At 38.3% G+C, this 22,561-nt stretch overlaps 2 protein-coding genes across 2 annotated transcripts in view; both read right to left on the minus strand.

The window, feature by feature from the left end:
* Positions 1-2,288, minus strand: part of SLN (sarcolipin) — a 30,504-nt gene extending 28,216 nt beyond the window's left edge. Inside the window, exon 1 of the transcript XR_015744268.1 lies at positions 2,273-2,288. The gene's annotated coding sequence lies outside the window, so the exon portion shown is untranslated. The remainder of the gene's footprint in view (positions 1-2,272) is intronic.
* Positions 2,289-8,827: 6,539 nt separating this feature from the next.
* SLC35F2 (solute carrier family 35 member F2) overlaps positions 8,828-22,561 on the minus strand; it is a 35,008-nt gene continuing 21,274 nt past the window's right edge. The window contains exons 5-8 of the mRNA XM_026721031.2: positions 19,190-19,346; positions 15,969-16,021; positions 14,843-14,997; positions 8,828-11,430 (exon numbers count right to left, since the gene is read on the minus strand). Of these exons, the coding sequence (XP_026576816.1) occupies positions 11,185-11,430; positions 14,843-14,997; positions 15,969-16,021; positions 19,190-19,346 (611 nt within the window). The 3' untranslated portion in view covers positions 8,828-11,184. The remainder of the gene's footprint in view (positions 11,431-14,842; positions 14,998-15,968; positions 16,022-19,189; positions 19,347-22,561) is intronic.

Genomic DNA, 22,561 nt, shown 5'->3' on the forward strand with positions numbered 1-22,561 from the left:
AAAACCTTCAGGGAAGTTCAAGCAGCTCTGTTAAACATCTGAAACATCATTAATCCTGCTCAACAGGTGTTGCTGCATGAAAGTCTAGCTAAGACTTAAATATTTGACCTGGTTTATGACTCTAGGCTAAACATGAACACTTGCAGGGTCTCTCCTTCAATCCATTTAAGAACTAGAGATGAGTGCAAAGTTACAACAAGCAATGACTCTCATTGTTTTTAATTTTCTGTTGAATTTTATTGTAAACCACCTTGACATTTTAAAAAGATGCGGAGATATAAATATTTTAATAAAAGACAAGTCGACAAGTATAAGCTTGTTAGGCTACCAGCCTTAGCTAGCAATCCAGAAATAATTGGGTTTCTGAGGTTTTAAGTGCTGAGCTAAACAAAGTCATGCAAGCCCAACCATTACAACTGTTTCTGTTGCAAACATAAGCCAGGCAATCTCTGAGAATTAAAAGGCAATACAATACCTTGTAATACCTTTAGACCAGAGAAAAGTTCCTATTCTTGATTAAAGAGACAGAACTGAATGGGGCAAAGTTTCAGGAAAGAGAGGAGTTTTGAGGTGGGCTTCAACTTGATGACTCCTCCATCCCAAGCACAGATGAAATCCCCAGAAACTCCAAAAAAGCAGCCAATGACATATTCCCAAATCACTTAAATCATTCCCATAGGATACTCCCAAACTTTGAATAAAAGAATGAAAAGCCAACAAGGCAATGCTATCATTGCTACCTAAAATGTTTGGTAGAGAGCCATTTGGTATAGTGGTTAAAGGAATAGGCTAGAAACCAAGAAACCGGGAATTCTAGTCCTGCCTTAGGCACAAAGCCAGCTGATGACCTTGGGCCAGTAACTTGCTCTCAGTTCTAGGAAGAAACCACTTCTGAAATCTTGACAAGAAAACTACAAGGCTCATCCAAGAAGTGATGGGGGATCAAAGGAGGCTCTAGAAAGGTGGCAGATGAGCATTTGTTCTCTACCGGAACCATAGCTCAGAGTAGACTGACTGTTTTTGTGACTTTTTCAGTTAATATCAAATATAATATTGTTTCTTTCAAAAAAAATCTAACAAAGAGAGCACTAGTGCAGTGGTATCCCCAGGGGTAGGCTTCAAAAATTTAGCAATGGGTTCTCTGCCCGGTTGCTGGGTGGGCATAGCATGTGGGCATGGCCTAGTCGGCCTCCTGCACAGCAACCAGGAGGGCCTTTTTGGCCTCTCCAAGCTCCGGAGGCTTTCCTCAAGCCTCCAGAGGGCGAAAACGGCCTCCCCGGGCCTCAGAGGCTCTCTGGAAGCAAGAAATGGGCCCGTTTTTGGCCTTCCAGGAGGCCCATTTTTCACGCTCCCCGAGTCTCTGTGAGTGCCTTGCACTTCTCTGCATCCAAAACAGGCCACGTGGAGATTTCGGGGAGGGGTGGGCAGGGCCGGCCAGGAGTGGGATTTGGGGCAGAGGTGGTATTCAGCAGGATCTAACCAATTCTGAAGAACTGGTAGTGGAAATTTTGAGTAGTTCTGAGAACCGGCAAATACCACCTCTGACTGGAGATCTTTCCCCTGCCAAGCCCACCAAGCCATGCCCACAGAACCGGAAGTAAAAATAATTTGAATCCCACCTGGGGGTTCTCTGAACTGCACTTAGCTAGAGGCCCTCCCAAACCCCTGTGAACCCCCAGCAGCCCACCCTTCGGTGTCCCTCTATGGTTGCCATCTGAGAGAGATGTGGAAAACTTGTTTGCCCTATAAAGATGTTCCTCTCATTTTTGACAGCTGCTAGCCCTCTGCGGGCTCTTTATTTGGACTCCAACATTATCGTTTCTTATTTCCTGTTGAGTAACAGCAAGGGTGCCCTATGTCACACAACGCCATTTTGTACATTTGAAGCTAAAACAAATGGATAATGCAAAGTGGCTACATATCTACTTAATGGCAAGCATCTATAAAAACAGCTTTGGATCCTTTCTCATGTTACCATCACAGATGCAACTTCTGAAGTTCCTATCAGTTTGTGTAATCTCAGAAGCTCTAGGCTACATAGGAAGTGTGCCTGCGTTGCAACCCCTCCCTTGATTATTCATACCCCAGCACCTTTCAATTTCCAAAACATTCAGTAGAAAGTTCCTCAGGAAGGGGATTTTTAATACCAGCTCTTCCCCTATAGTTTTCGATGTTTTAGAAGCACAGAAAGACAGGAACTACGATGTGCATGTCACAAATGTGGAAATGTGCTACCACAGGTCAAGGATTTAAAAGATAGACCAAACTTTACCATTCAATCAGAAGACAGATGCCAGAGAAGGCGACATGTTAGCGTGATCTGCAGTTGCATAATTCACATATAGCTCACAGCCATATGGGAGTCACATCAGGGAAGACAAATCCAATCCGGGACTTTTGCAGGGTTATCTTTAGACAGGCATTTTAATTAATTATTTTTCTTGTCAATATCTGAAACCTAAAACAGGAGTAAAGGAGATTACTTACAAAACTGTTTAAGTAATACCCCATCTCCTCCCTCCTTCAGAATGTGTGGGATTTTGTTCTCTTAAATGGTCACCAATCCTGGTATGTGGCAAGATGCCTAGAATGGCCTATTCTTAGCTGAAGAAAACATAAGTCGGTCAAGTTACCAACGTTCCTGCAAACATCATGCCTCCACAGAAAACCATCTCAGTTCATTCTAAGACTAAAACAACTCCTGTTCTTTCCTTTTGTACCAAAATTTTGACCTTTGGCAAGATTAAGGAGCCTCTGTGGCACAGTGGTTAGAGTGCAGTACTGCAAGCTACTTCTGCAGCCAGCTGCCTACAATTTGGCAATTCAAATTCAAATAGCTATTGCTATTGCTCTTAAAATTTGAATATGTTGATACATAACATTGTACCTACCTGTGTGAAAAATATGGACACCAGAAGAACAATTTATTTAGGAGCAGACATAGAGGAGAAAGGTGGCATAAAAAGACCGTAGAATTATCACCTTACCCTCTTATCTATTCTCAGTTCTTCTCCCCAATATTACATAACCCACAATTTATGAAGCTCTTGCGAGTTGTTGCCATCCTGATCCGGGATGAGCATATATATGGATGCAGATTAGCACCTACCTGAAAAGTAGAGATTCTTTTTAATTTACAGAAACACTCAAGTCATATTTTTAATTTCTCCACTAATTAGCCTTAGCATCAAGATGTTGCCACATTTTTTTGCAACTGCATAGACTGGCACAATATATCTGAAATGAGACTTGAGATGTCAACATTTGATGGTATTCTGGACCAAGACTATTAAAAAGGTTGATTTTATTTATAATTAAACACAAGTTTTATTTAAAAACAAACAAACTCTAGAATGCCCAGCCAAAAGAAATCAGTTATGCTTCCTTCTAAAATGTAAGAAAAGAAAGAGATGATCTCAGGATCAGCAATAGGCATTTTAGGTTCTGTAATGCCAGAGGCAGAATTAGAGGTTGAAGTTAAAGAGAATCCCAGAAAGGACATGTAAAAATCCCATTGAAATTTAAGAATGTAGGACTGACTGTAGAGATGAAGGTGACTGTGTAGCTGGCTGGAGAACTCTGGGAGTTGAAGTCCACAAGTCTTAAGGTTGCCAAGTTTGGGGACCCCTGTTCTAATTTGTTAAGAATAACATAAATTTGTTGGTGAACATATAATATATGCTTGGAAATTAGGACAACATGGGGAAATCTGATATATACCAGTTTCTTAATCTCAGCCACTGAGGAATTTTGGGAGTCCACGCATCTGGAAATTGCTAAGACTAAGGAACACTAATTTAATTTTTGGGAGGGATAATTCAAACAGTATGACACAAATTAGTTTGTATAGGATAATGTTTGCTTCATAAAGTTAACAAGGATTGAACTGTAGAGTTAAGTAGCCTATTTAGAGATCCACTCCTTTAAAAAATAAATTGATGTAAAAAGAGTGCAATAACAACACTGGTGGATATTCAGATAGCATCAAAGTTAGTCATAATTGTAGCACTATTATTTTACTTCAGAAGTTTGTCAAGGTTCATGTCAAAGATCCATCCAAGAGAATGTCACATTCAATTAAACTTAATGCAACTGTATTTTTGCTAAAGATGGCTATAATCATCATAATGGCTTCAGCTATATGTGGTTCAATAACAGAACTGTAAACTATTATAAATTATAGTGTAAAATATGGCTCTTTTTCATTAACTGATCCATAAATTGCTTGGGCATCTTTGAAACATATATTTTGAGAGACAGACTTTTCCAATATTTGTTGGGAAGCTTAGATTCCAAGATACAATTTTATGTCAAGGGTAAGTGAACAGACATGAAATTGCTGTTTATAGAAGATGGGAATTTATAATGCCTCATTTTAATAGCTTTCTGAAATTCTTCAGGTTGCATTTATCTTCATATAAACACAAAAAAAATTCTGACAAGACAGAATTGTTGCTGATTCTAAGGGCTAGGGACTAGACTAAATGCAATAGCATTAGGTTTATATACCACTCCATAGAACTTTACAGCACTCTCTGGGTGATTTACAATGTAAGCATTATATGTATATTGCCGCCAAAACAGTCCTCATTTTACTGATCTTGGAAGGATGGAAGGCTAATCAACCTTGACCCCTATCAGGATCAAACTCCAGCTGTGGGCAGAATTTGCCTGCAATACTGCTTTCTAACACACTGAGTCACTAGTGCTTCTTAAGGGAGCAACTTCAGAGTGTGAACAACCTGTTTGATCCTGCATTGATGTTGAACAATCATATATCAGAGGCACACTGTAGTCGTAGAATGTAGTCTTGATTCCTAATAGGGAGGGGCTGCTTTCCAGAGGGCAAAGAGACACAAAGCTTAAATAATTTGGCCAGGAGAAAGAGAGTTAAGAAAGCTTTTCTCTAGCAATCCTCAGAATATAGCTATAGTGTTAGGTGCAGATTAATTAAGATGGTGACACAATCATGTGAATGAAGTTCCATCTCTTTTTATTGTGTACAACACCTTTACTTTTTATAGCCCTCTGAAGACATGGCTGAATATATGACATATACTGCCAGGAATAACTACTGTTTGAGATAGCTTTGAAAGGGAATTAACTCATTAAAGGAGAATGCTTTTATCAAGGTTTCACATGACAGACAATTTCCAAGCACAAAGACAAGATCATCAGAGGTAAAGAAAAAAGAACATCTGCGACCTATTTGTACCTTCACTGAAAAGCAGTGTGTAGAATGATTAATGCAGCTGCAGCATTCTGACTGGGGAATTCTGGGAGTTGAAGTTCCCACATCTTTCAGTTGCCAAGACTGAGAAATACTAAATCAAGGATTCAGATCAGAGGTGGTATTCAGCAGGTTCTGACCAGTTCTGGAGAACCGGTAGCGGAAATTTTGAGTAGTTCAGAGAACCGGCAAATACCACCTCTGTCTGGCCCCTCCCCCATCTATTCTCTGTCTCCCGAGTGCCAGCTGATTGGCTGGGTCTTTTTTTGTTGCCCTGCACAGGAGAACGGAGCTGGAAAGCAGGTTAGTAGGGTGGGGAGGGAATGGGGATTTTGCAGTATCCTTCCCCTGCCATGCCCACCAAGCCACGCCCACCAAGCCACGCCCACAGAACCAGCAGTAAAAAAAAATTGAATCCCACCACTAATTTAGATTATGGCTGAGATAATCTAGGCTCAAGTCTATCCTTCACCATGGAAGCTTGGTTTATATAGGAAAGACATGGAAAAGGAAGTACTATGCGCATCAACTTGTGCTTCGGCAGGAAAATCAAAATATTTGCTCAATAAATGTATCTTCTACTCATCCCTTGATCTTGACCCAAAGACCAGAAAGCAATAAAATAAATTCCATAAACAATTTTGGGTAATAAAATGCTGTACTTGATGAGTGTTCAATTTGGTCCAACCAGATTCTTCTTCGATCCATCCTAAAAAAAATTAGGATAGCCCAGGTGGAGCAGGAGACCAACCTTAATCCAGCATTTTGTTTTTCACAGATGCTAGCGACGGGAATATTGAGACAGGGTCTCCCTTTCATGGCTCTTCTGAAACTAGTATTTAGAAGAACACTACATTCCAATGGAATGATAATATTGTGTTTCAAAACAGCTAACGGTAACAATTTTTTTCTTCCTTTCCTACTGGCCGTTACAATAGAATTTGCCTTTTTCACATATAGGTCAACAGCCTCACCGAATCAACTATGGCTGCCAAGATCGTTTTCCTAAAGAGCTATCGGCAGCTTAAGGCTTCATCGGTCTATACATGATGAAGTTGTCCTCAGGTTTGCTGTGAATCACATACAAAATTAAATAGCTTCAGCATGTTGTACAAATGCGGCCAATGGTATTAACCATCCAGATTAAGTGAGTTGTGCAAATAAGACTCCACGGTTATATTTACATTTCAAGGTAAAATCTTTTTTTTTTTCTTTCAAAAATTCTGCAGTCTTTCCTACTCCAGGGAACCCAATTCTTCCAATGCCTGCATTGGTAATAGAAAAAAAAAAAGTCATTTGGATGCCATCTAGTGGCTTAAGATGCAAATATAAAATATTTAGAACCTATCCAAAGAGTGTGCCTTTTCTTCCAACCCCATCACATTTGAAAAGGCCCAAACAAACACTGGTGTTTGCTTGGCTCCTTTGGGACTATTTGAAACGACACTTAAACCTGTTCACACGACACTGAACAAAATAGACAAGCACATTTTGCCCAACCATGTTTTTAAAATCAACCTGTATTATTAGTTCATTGCTTGGCTAGCTGGGGAAATTCTGGGAGTTGAAATCCACATATCTTAAAGTTACCAAGCTGAAGTGGTTTGTTCAGTAGTGTTATATGAAAATTGAGCAAATAACCATGTACCATGGGAATGAGGGACATGCATACCCAACCACTGCATTATTACACATTCTTAGAAAAGGAGAGCATGCATAATTTATTGTCAGCCTACTTGTCTTTGAAATTTTGATTGATTCCTGAGTTTTTTTTAAAAAATGATATATTGATCCACTTTAGTCTTTTTGAGTTAAAGGTGAATTTTGTATGTGAGGAAGGAACAAATGCCAGTAGTAGCATTAAAGATCTCCACACGTATTTCCATTGTAATCTGTAAATACTGTTTGCAGTGAAGAATACAGGGATCGTGATTTTTTTCAAAGCATTAAATTCTCCAAAAATGTATTTATTAAAATCCTCTAGTTATGTCTACTTATAATACCTATCATCTATCTATCTTTGTAGGCTGTAAATATCTAGGTAACGAATAAAGCATACCAATTTTCTGAACCTAGCACAGAATACAAAGTGCAACGTTGGGTGAGATTTCAGCAATATCACTAGCAAACTTCCTCACTCACCTGGTGCTATTCTTATTTTCTCACATGACAGCTTGCAAGATGAAGCTAATTTGAATTTTATTGGGGTCTATAAATGTTCTGTGCTAACAATCCTTGCTCTATGAAAGGCTTTCCATGGGATTAGATCCCTGATTCTCTAAATTTTTATTACAAGGACAGAATTTTCTGACTAAAGGTTTACTTGGTTTTGAACTTATTCGCTACCTGAACTAGTCTACTTTTTTATCCTGTATTGTGCAGGAACTCAAAGTGATACACATATTACTCTCACTTTTTCCACCCCTATAACAGCAATCATCCGATGTAGATTGGGTTGAGAGCAAGCAACAGACTCATAATCACCCAGTAAACTTCTGGGGCTAGGATGGACAAGGCCTTAGGCCTCCTTGATCTTGTCCAATATCTCAACCATTGTACCACCTCAAAACTCTCAGGAATTTTTACCTTCTGAAACCACCTAAATCAGGGGTATCCAAGTTTGGCAAGACTTGTCAATTTTAACTCCCAGAATCCCTCAGCCAGCATGCAAGTTGATGTCCACAAGCCTTAAAGTTGCCAAAGTTGGACACCCCTGACCTAAATTATCGGATCGTATTAATGTAACACGTTTCTCAACCTCGACAATCTTAAGGACATCAACTCCCAGAATTCCCCAGACAAGCTGAAGTCCACAAATTCTACATCAGTCTGGCTATTCTGTGCATCTGGTGAAGCAAGCGCAGTTCATTGAAATGTATGCCATTTAACTTTTTTAAAAAAATAAAAGTTGCTATCAGACTCTTGGTTTTCTTTTTTCATTTACTTACTTTACTTACTAACCCTACAATTTCAATAACTGAAAGACCAAACTTGCTCTAGAAGATAGTGGGACTATATTGACCTGGGCAGAACTCAGAAGTTAAGTAGAAATCAGCTCAGGTTAATTCATGGATGAGGTGCAGGTTGGAATTCAAGAGCTATTGGTTTGACTGAAAATATCTTGGAAAAAGATACTGAAAAACATCTTCCAAAACATTACCAGGAACATTAGATATTAGCAGGCCTAACCCTTGCTGTAAACCAGAGGTGTCAAACTGGCGGCCCGCAGGCCAGATGTGTCACACACAAGCCACGCCCACCCCAGCTCCACAAATGGGAAAAACATCACAAAACATCATGTGGCGACAATTTGACACGGCGAGTTTAATACACATGCTGTAAACTCACCACCTTCTTGGAAGACCACAAGGGGAATATAGAAAAGCTGAGTCTATAGCATGTATGCTTCCTCAAATACAACAGCCTGATACTTTTCAATATAATTCAAGAGGGCTGTAGCAAGCACAGAAAGAGCAGGAACCCAAGTTTGCACCATATTTAATTTATCTTAAAAAATTGCAGCGACAAGGGAGTCCCATATGCACCAGTTGGTGCTCTTCTGAAGAGTAAGTTAAAATAATGAAATCAAACAATGAGTGAAAACTCAGAATAATGTTTTATTGTGTGGCTATTAAGCAAAACTAAGTTATACATTTCATTTCCTTTGTAAACGGATGATGAAAAGCCTCAAATAATTTTGCTATTTATTCATGGGCAGAATGGCTATATTTGATAAATTGTAACTTTAAATTTTATACAGTAACGTAAATCTTTTAACTAGAAAAAAAAAATCAAAAGCAGCATATTACGAGCCATGGTGATGCAGTAGTTAGAATGCAGTACTGCAGGCTACTTCTCCTGACCTCCAGCTGACTGCAATTTGGCAGTTCAAATCTCACCAGGCTCAAGGTTGACTCAGCAGCCTTCCATCCTTCCAAAGTGTGTAAAATGAGGACCCAGTTTGTTGGGCAATAAGCCGACACTGTAAATCGCTTAGAGGGTTGTAAAGCTCTGTGAAGTAGTATATAAGTCTAAGTTGCTATATTGTTCCCATATGATCCTAGAGGTCCTTAAGTTAATCCTGTCTTCCATAACAGATAAGATAGCTCTTACCACCCCAATGTGGTCGTAGAAAGTTCCAGCTACCTACTTTTCCCACAAGAATATATAGGGTAGATGTGAAATAAATAAGGCAAAGAAGTACCAAGGGGGCACGATGGCTCAGTGGTTAAAGACACTGCGCTTATCAGCTAGAAAGCTGACAGTCTGTGTTCGAGACCCAAGTGCCGTGCGACAGGGTGAGCTCCCATTCTTGCTCCAGTTCCTGCCCACCTAGTAGCTCAAAAGCATGCAAATGAGAGTAGATAAATAGGTACCTGTTCAGTGGGGAGGAAAAAGTACTCTGTATGCCTTGGCGTATAGTGATACTGGTCACATGAACATGGAAATATCTTCAGACAATGCTGGCTTCCTTGACTAAGAAATGGAGATGAGCACCATGCACTAGGGTCGGACATGATTTTTGGACAGGGAAAACCTTTACCTTTAAAAAGTACCAACACCTGTTCTGAACAGTTCCCTAGAATTTTTCAAGTAGCTTGTGTTCCAAAAAGACAAAAATGCATAGGGGTCAATGAGATAATGTAGTCTATGTGTTTTTCCTCCAAGCCACTTTGAAATAAGACTTGACTCCATGTTTTCTTTTCCCAGAGGTAGGACAATAATTCTTGGAAGTGTCACATTATTTTTTAAATGCCATAAAAAAATCAGGTATGTTTCTTATCACACTTTTCAAGTGAAGTAGAATATACTACTTCTACTTTACCAAGAGCATTCAAATTATCTCCTTGGAGCTGCTGGTGAGTTGAATTTGGAACGGTGATCAGAGTTCCCATTTTATTCTGTTTATAACAGGAGTGGGAGAACTCAGGGCCCTCCAGAAGTTGCTGAACTACAATTCTCAGCAACTCCAACTAGTGTGATCAAAGGTGAGAGATGCTGGAAGGTATAGTTCAGCAACTATACTTTAGCAAGGTGACAAATATCTCCCTTCTGTTTATATATACATATGCATTCATACAATTTGGAAAACCACTTGTTGTTAACAGTATCTTTAGATTGTCAAAGAAATTGATCTACACAGATTATATCCTGCAAAAAAATAAAATATCTTGTTTGGTTGCTGCACACTACGCCAACAGAACAGGTACACTTCAAGTGTGTGTGTGTGCATACACGTACGTGCACACAACTGGAATAAGGGTTTGATGTATCTTTTCACATAACATTAGTCGTGCTTTTTCTTCATTTATTAGCATCAGGAGTCAATGTGATGGAACCTAAATATACTAGTGTTCAAGAATTGTGTTGCGATTAAATTAACGTGAACAATATACATTGTGTCTGCATGTTAACAGGATGAAGATCAGTGTCTATTACAGGATTCACACTTCCAAAATGCAAGATTTCCCATCCTCATGGTTTAGCAGTCTGGGAGGTAAGGATGCTTCACTAACCTTGATCTCTGTTCCCAGCCTCTCTGATCTTAGCTGCCATCTGATTTTATGTTTTGTGTTTTTCTTGTTTTCGGTCTTTCTATTTTCTTTTTGCTAACCTCCTTGACCATGTGTAAGTTTGAGAGAGTAAGAAATTACTCAAAATAAGACACGTGTTTATTCTGAGTATGATCTGGCTTTCTTTGATAGAAAGACAGTCTAGTCTCTACTTTTCTATTCACCAGTCAACTCTAAGAATAATCTTCAGTGAACAAGAATTAATACTGGTGTTCCAAGTAAGGATCTCAGCCCTCCTTGTTTTGGTGATACATTTCTAGACTTTGTCATGAACACAAATTCCATCATGGATATTTCTCCAGGTTGTCCACCATAATACGTAGTGCCACCTGGTGCTTTCTGAAGTCTCCAGAGCATGTCCACCAGCTGAAATTTCATATTTCACAAGGCTGTTAATTTTGTAGGTGTGTCTTCTGCCTGGCTGTCATCTTTGTTGCTCTGCGTTGTCAGAGTGTCAGTGGAATCCAAGTGGTTCTCCTCGATTTTTAAAGCAAGGTTGTCAAATCCAGTACTATCTGCCATTGGCAAGGTGGTTGAAGGGACTTCTGCAGTACGGGTTGGGGTGGAGCAATACATGATGAAGCCGATCATGATGACCACAAAGGATAAGAGATACAGCACGGAAAACTGTCCAACATAAAAGACAGAGAGAGAGAGAAAAGTACAGAGATGAATGGTCTCTTCCGTACAAAATGGGTAACCATAAAATCCATCTACTCTAGAATAGAATAATAACTTTATTGACACTTTGAATGTACACTAATCGGCATGCATTAAAATGAAATTTCGTTGCATACAGCTCTCAAAGGGTCATCACCTCCAGTATACACTACTTATGTATATAACAAAATAAATAAATACATAATTATGCCTAAACATGGGAATCCAGAGGAGTGAGGGATAGTACATGCCTTATGACATCACTGCATAAACTATGTAAATGATATAATTTGCATCAATTATATGATGTCATGTATATGATAATATGATACAGACAACATCAACATAGTTTATACGAAATGGATAGGCATTTTGTTGCTTCTTTTGAAAAGCAAAGGCTTTACTGAAACAATAGAGGATTTACTGTATCAAATTCTTTCAATTACATTTGGATAAATTACTGGGATAACTCAAGCTATTTGACAGACAGATTGAGAAGATGGGAGAGGGAGGGTTAATTCTAGGCCTTGTCTCAAACTCACATCACTTTTGCTCTCCTTAGCCAGTTTTACTTCTCACCTTCCCTTCCATTATTGATTCAAACAATTGAACAAAGAAAGGACAGAAGAAAATAAGTCTTAGGTCTAGCATTAGCTTCAACATTCCTTCAAAACTGAAGATGATTTAGCTACAGGAGCAGATTTATGCTGGTATCTACTGGTATCCATCCTGAGCTTTGACCTTGGATTTTGGTATGTATGCTGAAATGTATCTAGCTGTAAGATTTGGATGCAAAAGATCAGAAAAGCATTAAAAACTCTGAAGCACTTTTGGTCCCCCGACGAAGAATAGATGACCTGCCTGCCAAAAATTCTAGAAGAATCTATAAGCAGCTCCAAGCTATCTAGCACTAGTGAAATAATGTACCAGGGCTCCATACATGAGGAAACAGCTCTAATTCAAAGCACCAAATCCATATGCAAAGGTGAAATGCTATCTCAAAACCTTTTGTAACACTCTAATTTGGCAGTCATTCAAATCAGGAGACAGATTGTGAGCACTTTTGCTTCCAATGCTATATTTTCATTGCTGCTGGTAGACAAGGAAATTTACAGAATAGGCCTGTATTTTACCCCCCTTCGACTTGGGGAAGGGAACCTGAAGACTCATTCCCATGGAGACACTGATCTCTGTCACTAAAAGTTAAGAGGCAAGATTTAATCCTTTTAGTCAACAGTTGACCACATGGATCCTCCTAAGACCTTCCAAAATCTCACGAGTGCCCCAGAAAGCTCCTATATTAATATGTTTATCCTGTTTTATTGGCAACTAAATGAAACAAGGTTGGCACTCTCTTCTTTTGAGATGTTTTTCCAACCTCCAAGTCAAGTTTATAGCCCTGAGATTCCCAATATCCAAATATTAACTGGATCCATATCTGCTCAGTTTTTTCAAGGTCAGCAAAGTTTGGCTAGATACCATCGCCTGCTGTAATTAGGCAATAATTATATTAACTATAATTGGCTATATTTCTGTTTAAATATAAATGAAATGAAACCAAGTTCCCTTTTCTGCACTGAGGCCTAGCACGTCACTCAAAATCAAAGTGTGGCCTTTGGTGCCCAAATCGTCATGCATACCTGCTGTAAACATTTAGAAGTCTTTAAATCCAATCACAAATAAAGTTTTGTCCAATTAAACATTGGCCTGCGCATATTTGAATGAATTTCTCTGACGTGTGGAAAGCTCTTCCATCATAAGAAAAATGTAATTAGTTGGTTAAATATAATGCTTCTGAGAAAAGAACCTGTAAAGAATTCTGAGTAAGCTGAAAAGCTTCAATAATCTTTAATCAACAAGAGGTAGTGCAATAAAGGTTCTCATTGGGCGGTAGCTTTATATCATTCCAGCTCCTTATTAAATACTCTGACTCAAAGTTGCTTCTCCAAAACTGCCAGCCATGCTTATTTCCTATCCTTCTGTTAAAGTTGAAATAAATGTGACTGAACTATGGACCTTATGAATGGAAACAAAAGCTGTTTGTGAGTCACTTCCTAACCTTGCCTAATTCAACCCTCAACATTATAAAACGCACAGCAATATATACCAACATTATGGTATAAAGATGTTCTTGTCAGATGCACACAACTTAAAAATCCAATCAGAAGTACAAAGGTGATCTATATAGAAAATAAAGAGCTTTAAAACCAAAAGAAATTACTCTTTTAGGTCTGAAACTAGCTCTAGGCCAAGAACCTGAGGCAGCAGTTTTGCTAGGAAAAATGACCTTTTGGAGTCATAAATCTAAGCTTCTTAAAAGAAGCTTAATCTCATCCCCTCAAAGACATTTCAGCAAATCAGTTTCCAAATGCAGTAGATAATGCTGGTTTATCAATCTAAAACATTCTGTGTTGGAGACTTACAGCAAGCGGACAGTTTCACTAAATAAACCAGGGTAAACTTTCAAGGTCTTATTCAGACTGTATGGTTATTATCTCTGGGCGCTTAACAGAGGGCTGGCCTCTTTCCATGGTAATATATGCTCTGACTTTTCCAAATTGCTATTTTCTCATGCTGTGGCACCAGAAATCTCAGAATTCATGATGCTTTCAGGATTCCAAGTTTTAGGAAAACTCGACACTGCTTGTGTTCATACGTTTGAAGTAATTTACAAAAATTTAGTTTATTCAGTTTGTTTTTAGCTGAGTATGACATGTGATCCCAGCAAATGTAGTCTTGGAATTGTGGTTTTTGACTTACTGAAAAATATAATCAGAATCACGGTAAGTCAACAAATCAGCGTTAAAATGATAGGGAACCTTTATTTAATTCCAAAATTTTTTCCAGGTATAGCCACAAGGAACAGAAATGATGCTTTTTTCATTGGAGAACAGGTTTTAGGAAAATTGGGATAATAAAGAGAGGCTTAATAAATCCAGCAAAGCTGCACACTTCTATATTTTGCTACTAGACTTTGGGGAGGTGACTTATGTGGACTCTTGGGGACATAAAAAGGGACTGGGGGTTCCATGTAGCTACTAGCTGTCCTAATTTAAGCTAATGTGAATAACTGCCTATCTTATTTCTTGTCTGCTGTAGGATCAGACACTTGGCAGTCAAAGTGGCATTACCAAGGAAGGTGGATAACATCCTTCTATTCCCTCAAAACATAAGGTATCTGCAGATACTCTTTTATTCTTTGTGCATCTTATGTAGACCACAGTCTACAAAGTGTTGCAATAAATGTGAATTCTAATCAATGAACTACACTACAATAAATCAGTTAGTTATTAAAGGGTTGCAAAACTGTTGATGCTTTAATTCCTTATTCCAATCATACTTGAACGCGCTCAGTTAGCAGGATCCCAGTCTCACTCACCTTGTAGCCAAACAAGAAAAGTCCAAAGAAAAGACTGTAGAGATCAGCTGTCAGGATGCCCAGATTGACGGAGGTGGCACTGGTCACTCTAATCACAATCGGCATGAAGCTGTACAGCCCAAACATGCACAAGGCAAAAGCCACGAAGAGCAGGGCTGGAAAAGAAAGCAATGACTTGTCAGTTCAGAGACTGAATGCCAAGAATCTAAAAATCAGACAAGGGAAAACACCAATATTGAGAAATTGCTTTTTTCCCCACCGTCAATACTTCTGGAGAACTGTCATAATCTATCTGCAGATTCTCCCAAACTAGGTAAGACAACAATGTCCCTAATCCAGGGATGTCAAACTCAATTTCATTGAGGGCCGCATGAACGTTGTGTCTGACCTCAGGAGGGCAGGGTGGGAATGGCCAGGGTGGTCGTGGCCAGCATGACATCACTTGTGGGGGGCGCCTGTGGTGACCCAAGCACTCTGCCCAGAAAAAACAGGCTTCCAAGCTCTGTTTTCAGCTGCAGTGGCCTCCTGCAACCCTCTGCCAGTGAAAACGGAACAGGAGGGACACACACGGCCCTCCCGAACTCCATTTTCACTGGCAGAGGTGCTGCCGGCCAGTCCTTTACTATTTCCAGGATGGCCCAGTGGGCCAGAACTAAGCATCCCATGGGCCAGATCCAGCCCCTGGGCTTTGAGTTTGACACCCCTGTCCTAATTCCTAATTGCTGGTCTTCCTGGCTGGCAATAAACAGTAGCCGAACAACAAATGGGAATTCAAGACTGCCAAATTAAACACTTATTAACAATTAATGTCATGTCTATAGCCTTCTATAGTAAATAGAGATGACCTCAAAATGAAGACATGTACACAGTGACTTTGTTATGTACTTATCATGCAGGGACGATTAAATTAATTGTAATGATCCTTTATATTCAATGCAGAATGCCTGCATTTTATGCATTTGTTTTCTTAATAAAGCTACATAGTATTGCAAAAAAAAAACCCCAACTCCTCTCTATCCGCACTTTGTTGTTTATTTTAGTTCACTAGGAAACATAGTGAAAGTAGGCCTGATTTGCAAAGTAATTCAGCTTATTTGTCCCTGTGCTGCACAACACTCATACATACCAATTTTCCAGTTCCACTGAATGTTAGCTATGTCTCTATGTTCCACAATAGCTCTAAAAATGGCAAGGAAAAAGAGGAGAAAGAATAAAAACAGAAAAGAAATGTTCATTAAAATGTGAAGGTATTGTTTTCAGAGTCTTGAATAAAATAACAAGCAATAGATTAAATTAATAGACAAATCAGTTTACAACAAATTAACCTTTACTTATAAGTTAATCCCAGAGGGTTCAGTAGAGACCATCTCAAGTCAGAATGTATAGAATCACAGCTTTGAGATACATTTTCTTGCTCCTTAAAGAACAGATTTATAACAGTATAAACCTTTAGAGAAAGGAGCCCAATGTGCCAATTAAATTTTCTTAAAATAAAACAATGTGCTACAAAGTGTTGGGAGGTAGCATACAGATGATGATGATATATTAAATATGACGTTTTAGAAAGCAGAGAAATAAGTTTTTGATGAATTGAAAACTGTAACACACAAGTTAAGAGGGTTTTTTTTTAAAAAAAAAAAATAACCCAGAACTTTCCAAATAAAAACCTACAAATGGTTTTATTGCATTCAAGTACTCAAGTCCATAGCTCAACGTTTGGCATATCAAAAAATAGGTATTCATAGTATATCATAATAGAAAAGAAGTTTACTAACTGAAACATATTTACTTGTTCAATCAATCAAGAATTCAGTCAGGACAGATGATTAAAGTGGAAATTAAAAATATACTTCCACATCATTTTCTCAAAGTTAATCAGCATTTTATAAAGAAGCTAAATAAGTATATTTATTCTTTAACAATTTTTGTCACTTCTTTTTATCAGAAATCTCTTGTTCTAAAACAAAAATAAAATAAAATAGGGTTTTGAAAATTGTTCCCTAAATGCTGATACCTCCTGTGTGTGTGTGTGTGTGTGTGTGTGTGTGTGTGTGTGTGTGTGTTATTAGAATAGAACAAGAACTTTATTGATTTAGTCATTTGGCCATATCAAAAGTATAAAACTGGTCCAAATATACAAGTAAATGCAAAGAAAACAATAGTACATAGCATATCATTAGCCTTGGTGTAAATATTTCGTCCTCTTCTAAATGGCCTTTGATACAAAGAGTATGGTCTGACTAATAATATGCAGGTTTGTTCCCTGACCTCCCTTGAACTATTTCAATTATATAAGGAACCACACCAGTGGTGAAATGCTACCAGTTTGGCCCAGTTCAGAACAGGTAGTAAAAAAAAAGCTCCAATAATCAGCTGAGAGGAAAAAGAAGAGAAAAGCACAGGAAGAGATAAAGAAAAGTGCAGTCCTGCTCTCCCCTGCGCTTTTTTCTTCTTTATCCTCTCAGCTGATTGGCGCGGCAGAGCCTCAGCTGGTTTTTGGAAAGCTGTGTGTGTGCATTAGGTGCGTGCAAGCACGAATTAGGTGCGTGCAAGCACGAATTAGGTGCGTGCAAGAACAAATTAGGTGCGTGCAGGGGTGGGATTCAAACATTTTAACAACCGGTTCTGTGGGCATGGCTTAAATGATGGGTGTGGCTTGGTGGTCATGTGACTGGGTGGACATGGCTTGGTGGTCATGTTATTGGCTAGGCGTGGCCAACTCAATATCACTCACATCGAGGCACGCATCTCCTCACCTGGACTCTCATGACTGTGGGGATGCTGCAACAGTCGTAAGTGTGAAAAATGGTCATAAGTGACTTTTTTTCAGTGGCATTGTAACTTTGAATGGCCACGCCACACAAGCAAAGTACCAGCAAAGGAGGGAAAAAAAACTCCAGAGACGTTCCTGAGACAGGAAGTCTAGTCCTGCCAAGAATGTAATAACGGAGAGGCAGTTTCTGTAAACAACACCAGAATGTTTCCTTCCTGCCTTCCTTACAGGATTAGGCCAGTAATTTCTTCTAACAACCGGTTCTCCGAACTGCTTAGAATGTTAACAACCGGTTCTAGCGAATAGATGCGAACTGGTAGAATCCCACCCCTGGGTGTGTGCATGCACAAATTAAATGCATGCACACATGAATTAGATGCATGCATGCACAAAGTGTGCGATCACTGAACCGGTAGGAAAACTGCTAGAATCCCACCATTGAACCACACCCAGAAAATCAGATTGCTATTAATATTAACTATTACTTAAGAAACAGTATGAAGAACACTGTACTAGCAGCGAATTTACAGCTTTAAGTCTCTAGTTCATACAATCAAATAAATCAGTATGGAGAAGGTGAACTGAATAGAACAGAACAGAACAGAATTAGAACAGAACATAATTCTTTATTGGCCAACTGTAATTGGACACTAGGAATTTGTCTTTGGTGCATTTGCTCTCAGTGTACATAAAAACATACATAAACAGTAACTCAGTCCAAATGACAAAAAACACGAGAACTGTTTCAAATAATTCAAAAAGACTCTGTTTTAACTATGTAATTACAAATAAGTGTTGGAAATTCAAAGGACCAACATAGGTGCCTTACTACAAATTCTAAAGTAAATAAGCAAACATAGAAATGAACCAATGAGAAAAATAGTTGAATGTCTGCTTACTGAAACCGTGAAAGATAAAACAGTCTGTAGCAATGAATGTAGAAAGTCCAGATCTGAACCCACTAATGGTTAATCTCATAGAATCCTTAATTCCATGACTAATTCTATGAAAGTCAAAGAGATTATTTGCATGAATAACCATTGGCTGGACTTGACAATCCATTTGACTGCAGTTAGCTCACAGACTGATAAACACTGAATTCAGGCTATGAATTGTGCACATTGGATCAGGCAAGCAAATCAAAACGTATTTATCTTCAATTGTCAGGTGAAATCTGAGTTTCCCCTATAACCTTGTGTCCTGTTTATTACAGAATGTCCTATACATTATATGTGTAAGACAAGGGTGTAAGACAACTAGGCAAGTTTAAGACTTGTGAACTTCAACTCCCAGAATTCCTGAGCTAACGTGACTGCAAGAGATATATGAAAAGACACAAAAAGTTGACAAGAAGCAATAAGTATAAGAAAGCTTGGTGGCCCAAGTCAAGAAATGTGAAGCTCTCTCCTGGTTATACCCTTTCAAGTCTACAGATGCTCAAACACCCACAAAGGTTAATTGCGATGTTAACAATGGGTTAATAATTACACCCACCAATACACAGAAGAGAAACCACCCTGTTCTGTGAATGGTTTCCTTTAATTACAATTAAAATACATATAGTAGATTCTTACAGCTGCAGAGCGCTGATAACAGTCCCAAACAAGCCCACCATTCCTAGAAACTCCATTCTGCTCAGATTTTTCACAATGTATTCCTCACTCACATTCGAAATGGCATATAATGAAGCACCAAGGAGGACTAAGACATCTCCAACCACCACGTCACTTCCTGCACAGAAAACAGGGACAATAACAACAGAGGGAATTTGAATGGTAAAATTAAAAGGATGATTAGTAACATTTCCAATATTAACCAGAACAACTAGACACACAGACAGTTTTTTCCCAAATGCCATCACTCTGCTAAACAAATAATTTCCTCAACACTGTCCAAATATTTACAAAGTCTGCACTACTATTACTATTAATCTTTTTATCACTCCTTATCACCCATCCCCTCCCACTTGTAACTGTATGACTGTAACTTTGTCGCTTGTATCCTTACAATTTATATTGACTGTTTCCTAGTATGATTTGATTGCTTATTGTACCCTATGACTATTATTAAGTGTTGTATCTTATGATTCTTGACTCTTGACAAATGTATCTTTTCTTTTATGTACACTGAGAGCATTTGCACCAAGACAAATTCCTTGTATGTCCAATCACAATTGGCCAATAAAGAATTCTATTCTATTCTATTCTATTCTATTCTATTCTATTCTATTCTATTCTGTTCTGTTCTGTTCTGTTCTGTTCTGTTCTGTTCTGTTGTGTTCTATTCTATTCTATTCTATTCTGTTCTGTTCTATTCTGTTCTATTCTATTCTATTCTATTCTATTCTATTCTATTCTATTCTATTCTATTCTATTCTATTCTATTCTACTCTACTCTACTCTACTCTACTCTACTCTATTGAAATGTTGAAGAGGTGGTGTCTCCTTTCTCCATATACAATAAACATTGAGTGTTTAGTGCTTCATCAAAACCCACTTCTGATTTGAGTTAACTAGTTTCACACATACAACTGATGAGATTTAGAACTTTTTCTTAGATTTACCTTCCTTTTAAAGCACACCATCCAAATAAATGATCATGACTGTCCTGAAAAACCTAAGCAAAATCAGACTGGGAGGACAGGTTTTGGAAAACACCCAGAATCTTCAGAAAACATCCCAGATTAAAATAATGATACTATTTCCATATTATTGATTAGAGATCAGCCAGTAAGGATCTCAACTTAAAAATATTTTACCTTCAAAATATATCAGTTAACGACTTATATATCTTTTAATTTGTGTCTCTGAGCATATCAAGAGGCAGGAGAGCCAAGTTGAAAGTTTTTAATTGTATTCAAATTTATTTCCTGTGTCATTATTTTTACACAGGCAAATTTATCTATGAACACTGAAGGTATTCAGATTCCAATATTTTTGCACAGATAGTTCTTTATAACTTAGAAGGAAATAACGCTTCAGAACAATATAAATATCAGCTAGTTGGAGATCAATGACAGCATTCTTAAAGTTTATGAGAAAATAACATTATACAAACTCTAAACAAAATATAATAAAATAAGCCTTTTAAATTATGTTTAAAAACAAAATTTAAATCAGAAAAAAAATGAAATTTAGAAAAGTTCAAAAAATCAGAAATAGTACTATTTAGATACCCAATTATTAGATTCCATATGAATTGTAGTGTTTCCCATAATTGTTGGAAAGTGTTTAGTAAAAGAGGAACTTACCTATAGGTATTGAAAAATTCAATTCTGAATTCAATCTTCTGAATTAAAGAATTCAACTCAAGCATCAAAAATGTTTGGCCTTAAGTGTACAAAACTAGTTGTACAACAACTAGCCTGTAATGTCTTTACTGTTTTACCTTTATCTGACTGAAAGTATTGTTCAAGTTTCTCTTCTCAGCATGATAAAAACAAGGAAAGAAAACCTGGAAATCAGCATTAAATCTAGGATTATCAAAAAGTTCACAATGGCAGTTGCAACCATGTGTTTGAAGCTGTACCCTTTTAGGCACGTAAAAAGGCATGGGGCTTCACACATGCAGCTGCAGTTAATATCTAGACTTTATTTATTCCCCTGTCTCCTCCCAGTTCTAAACTTTCCCTATTAAATTCTACAGAAGCTTTGGACTTTAGATGTGTGTATCTAAAGACCATAAAATCACAAAGATTATAAAACAATACAGCAAATGACCTCTGTGGATGATGATGATTATTTTTTGCCTCAGCTTTGCCATCAAACCCTGAGTTTCTTTTAGAGACATTTTTGAAGATGTTGAAATTATTCATATGTAGCCGTCATAGGTTTTGGACTTCCTGTAAGTCATTTTTGACCCTGAAGTCTAGATACATTCTCAGAACAATTTGGGTTCATTGGCATCTACAGGGCAAGGCAATGGAGGCAAGGGAGAGAAGGAGAATGATGGCAGTATTGTGCCATCACAACATAAGCCCCACTTCTATGAAGCACATGTCACAACTTTACACACACACACACACCTAGGAAAGAACCTGAGCTTGTGCTGCAAAACTGCTTTCGACAGTTTGGTAAACGCTTCCATGTTTGGCTTTCTTTTGAAATTAAATCATTCCTGCCCTTACAAAATAAGAAAACATTTCTTGCTCTAAAACACGGTACCTAATCCTCATTCTGCTTTCAAATTGTGCTGCTGGAGAAGACTCTTGAGTCCCTTAAACTGCAAGGAGATCAAACCAGTCAACACTAAAGGAAAACAACCCTGGCTGTTCTTTAGAAGGACGGATCCTGAAGCTAAAACTGAAATACTCTGGCCACCTAATGAGAACTGAGGACTCACTGAAGAAGCCCCTGATGTTGGGAAAGATTGAAGGCAACAGAAGAAGGGGATGGCAGAGGATGAGATGGTTAGATAGTGTTCAACGCAATGAACATGAATTTGGGTAAACTCTAGAAGACAGGGGAGGACAGAGAAGCCTGGCATGAAGCATAATGGCTCCCGTGGTTAGTATGCTGTGTTGACCATCAGCAAGTCCATGTTCAAAACCCAAGTGCTGCTGCATGACAGAGGGAGTTCCCATAATTCATTCCATCTCCTTCCAATGTAGCAGTTTGAAAGTGTGCACTTGCAAGTAGATAGATAGGTGGACACATTAATGGAGGTGTGAAAGGAGCCACCAATTGGGTGTCTCCAAGCAACAGGGAGATCACCTGCTATTCCTTCCAACTGGAAGCATCATGATACTTTGAACACAAATATGAATGAGGGGAGTCTGGACTGCTGTGGTCCACGGGGTCACAAAGAGTCAGACATAACGTAGTGACTGAAAAACAAAATCCTAATTCAGACAACTTGTGTGTAATGGATTCTATTTGATAGAGAATTCTGCAGTAAACAAATGTATTGCCCGCTCTTGGATATTTTAAGAACCCCAGCAGAAACCA

Source organism: Pseudonaja textilis, chromosome 7, assembly GCF_049901715.1.
Source record: "Pseudonaja textilis isolate UNSWEBS1 chromosome 7, rPseTex1.2, whole genome shotgun sequence".
Taxonomy (NCBI): domain Eukaryota; kingdom Metazoa; phylum Chordata; class Lepidosauria; order Squamata; family Elapidae; genus Pseudonaja; species Pseudonaja textilis.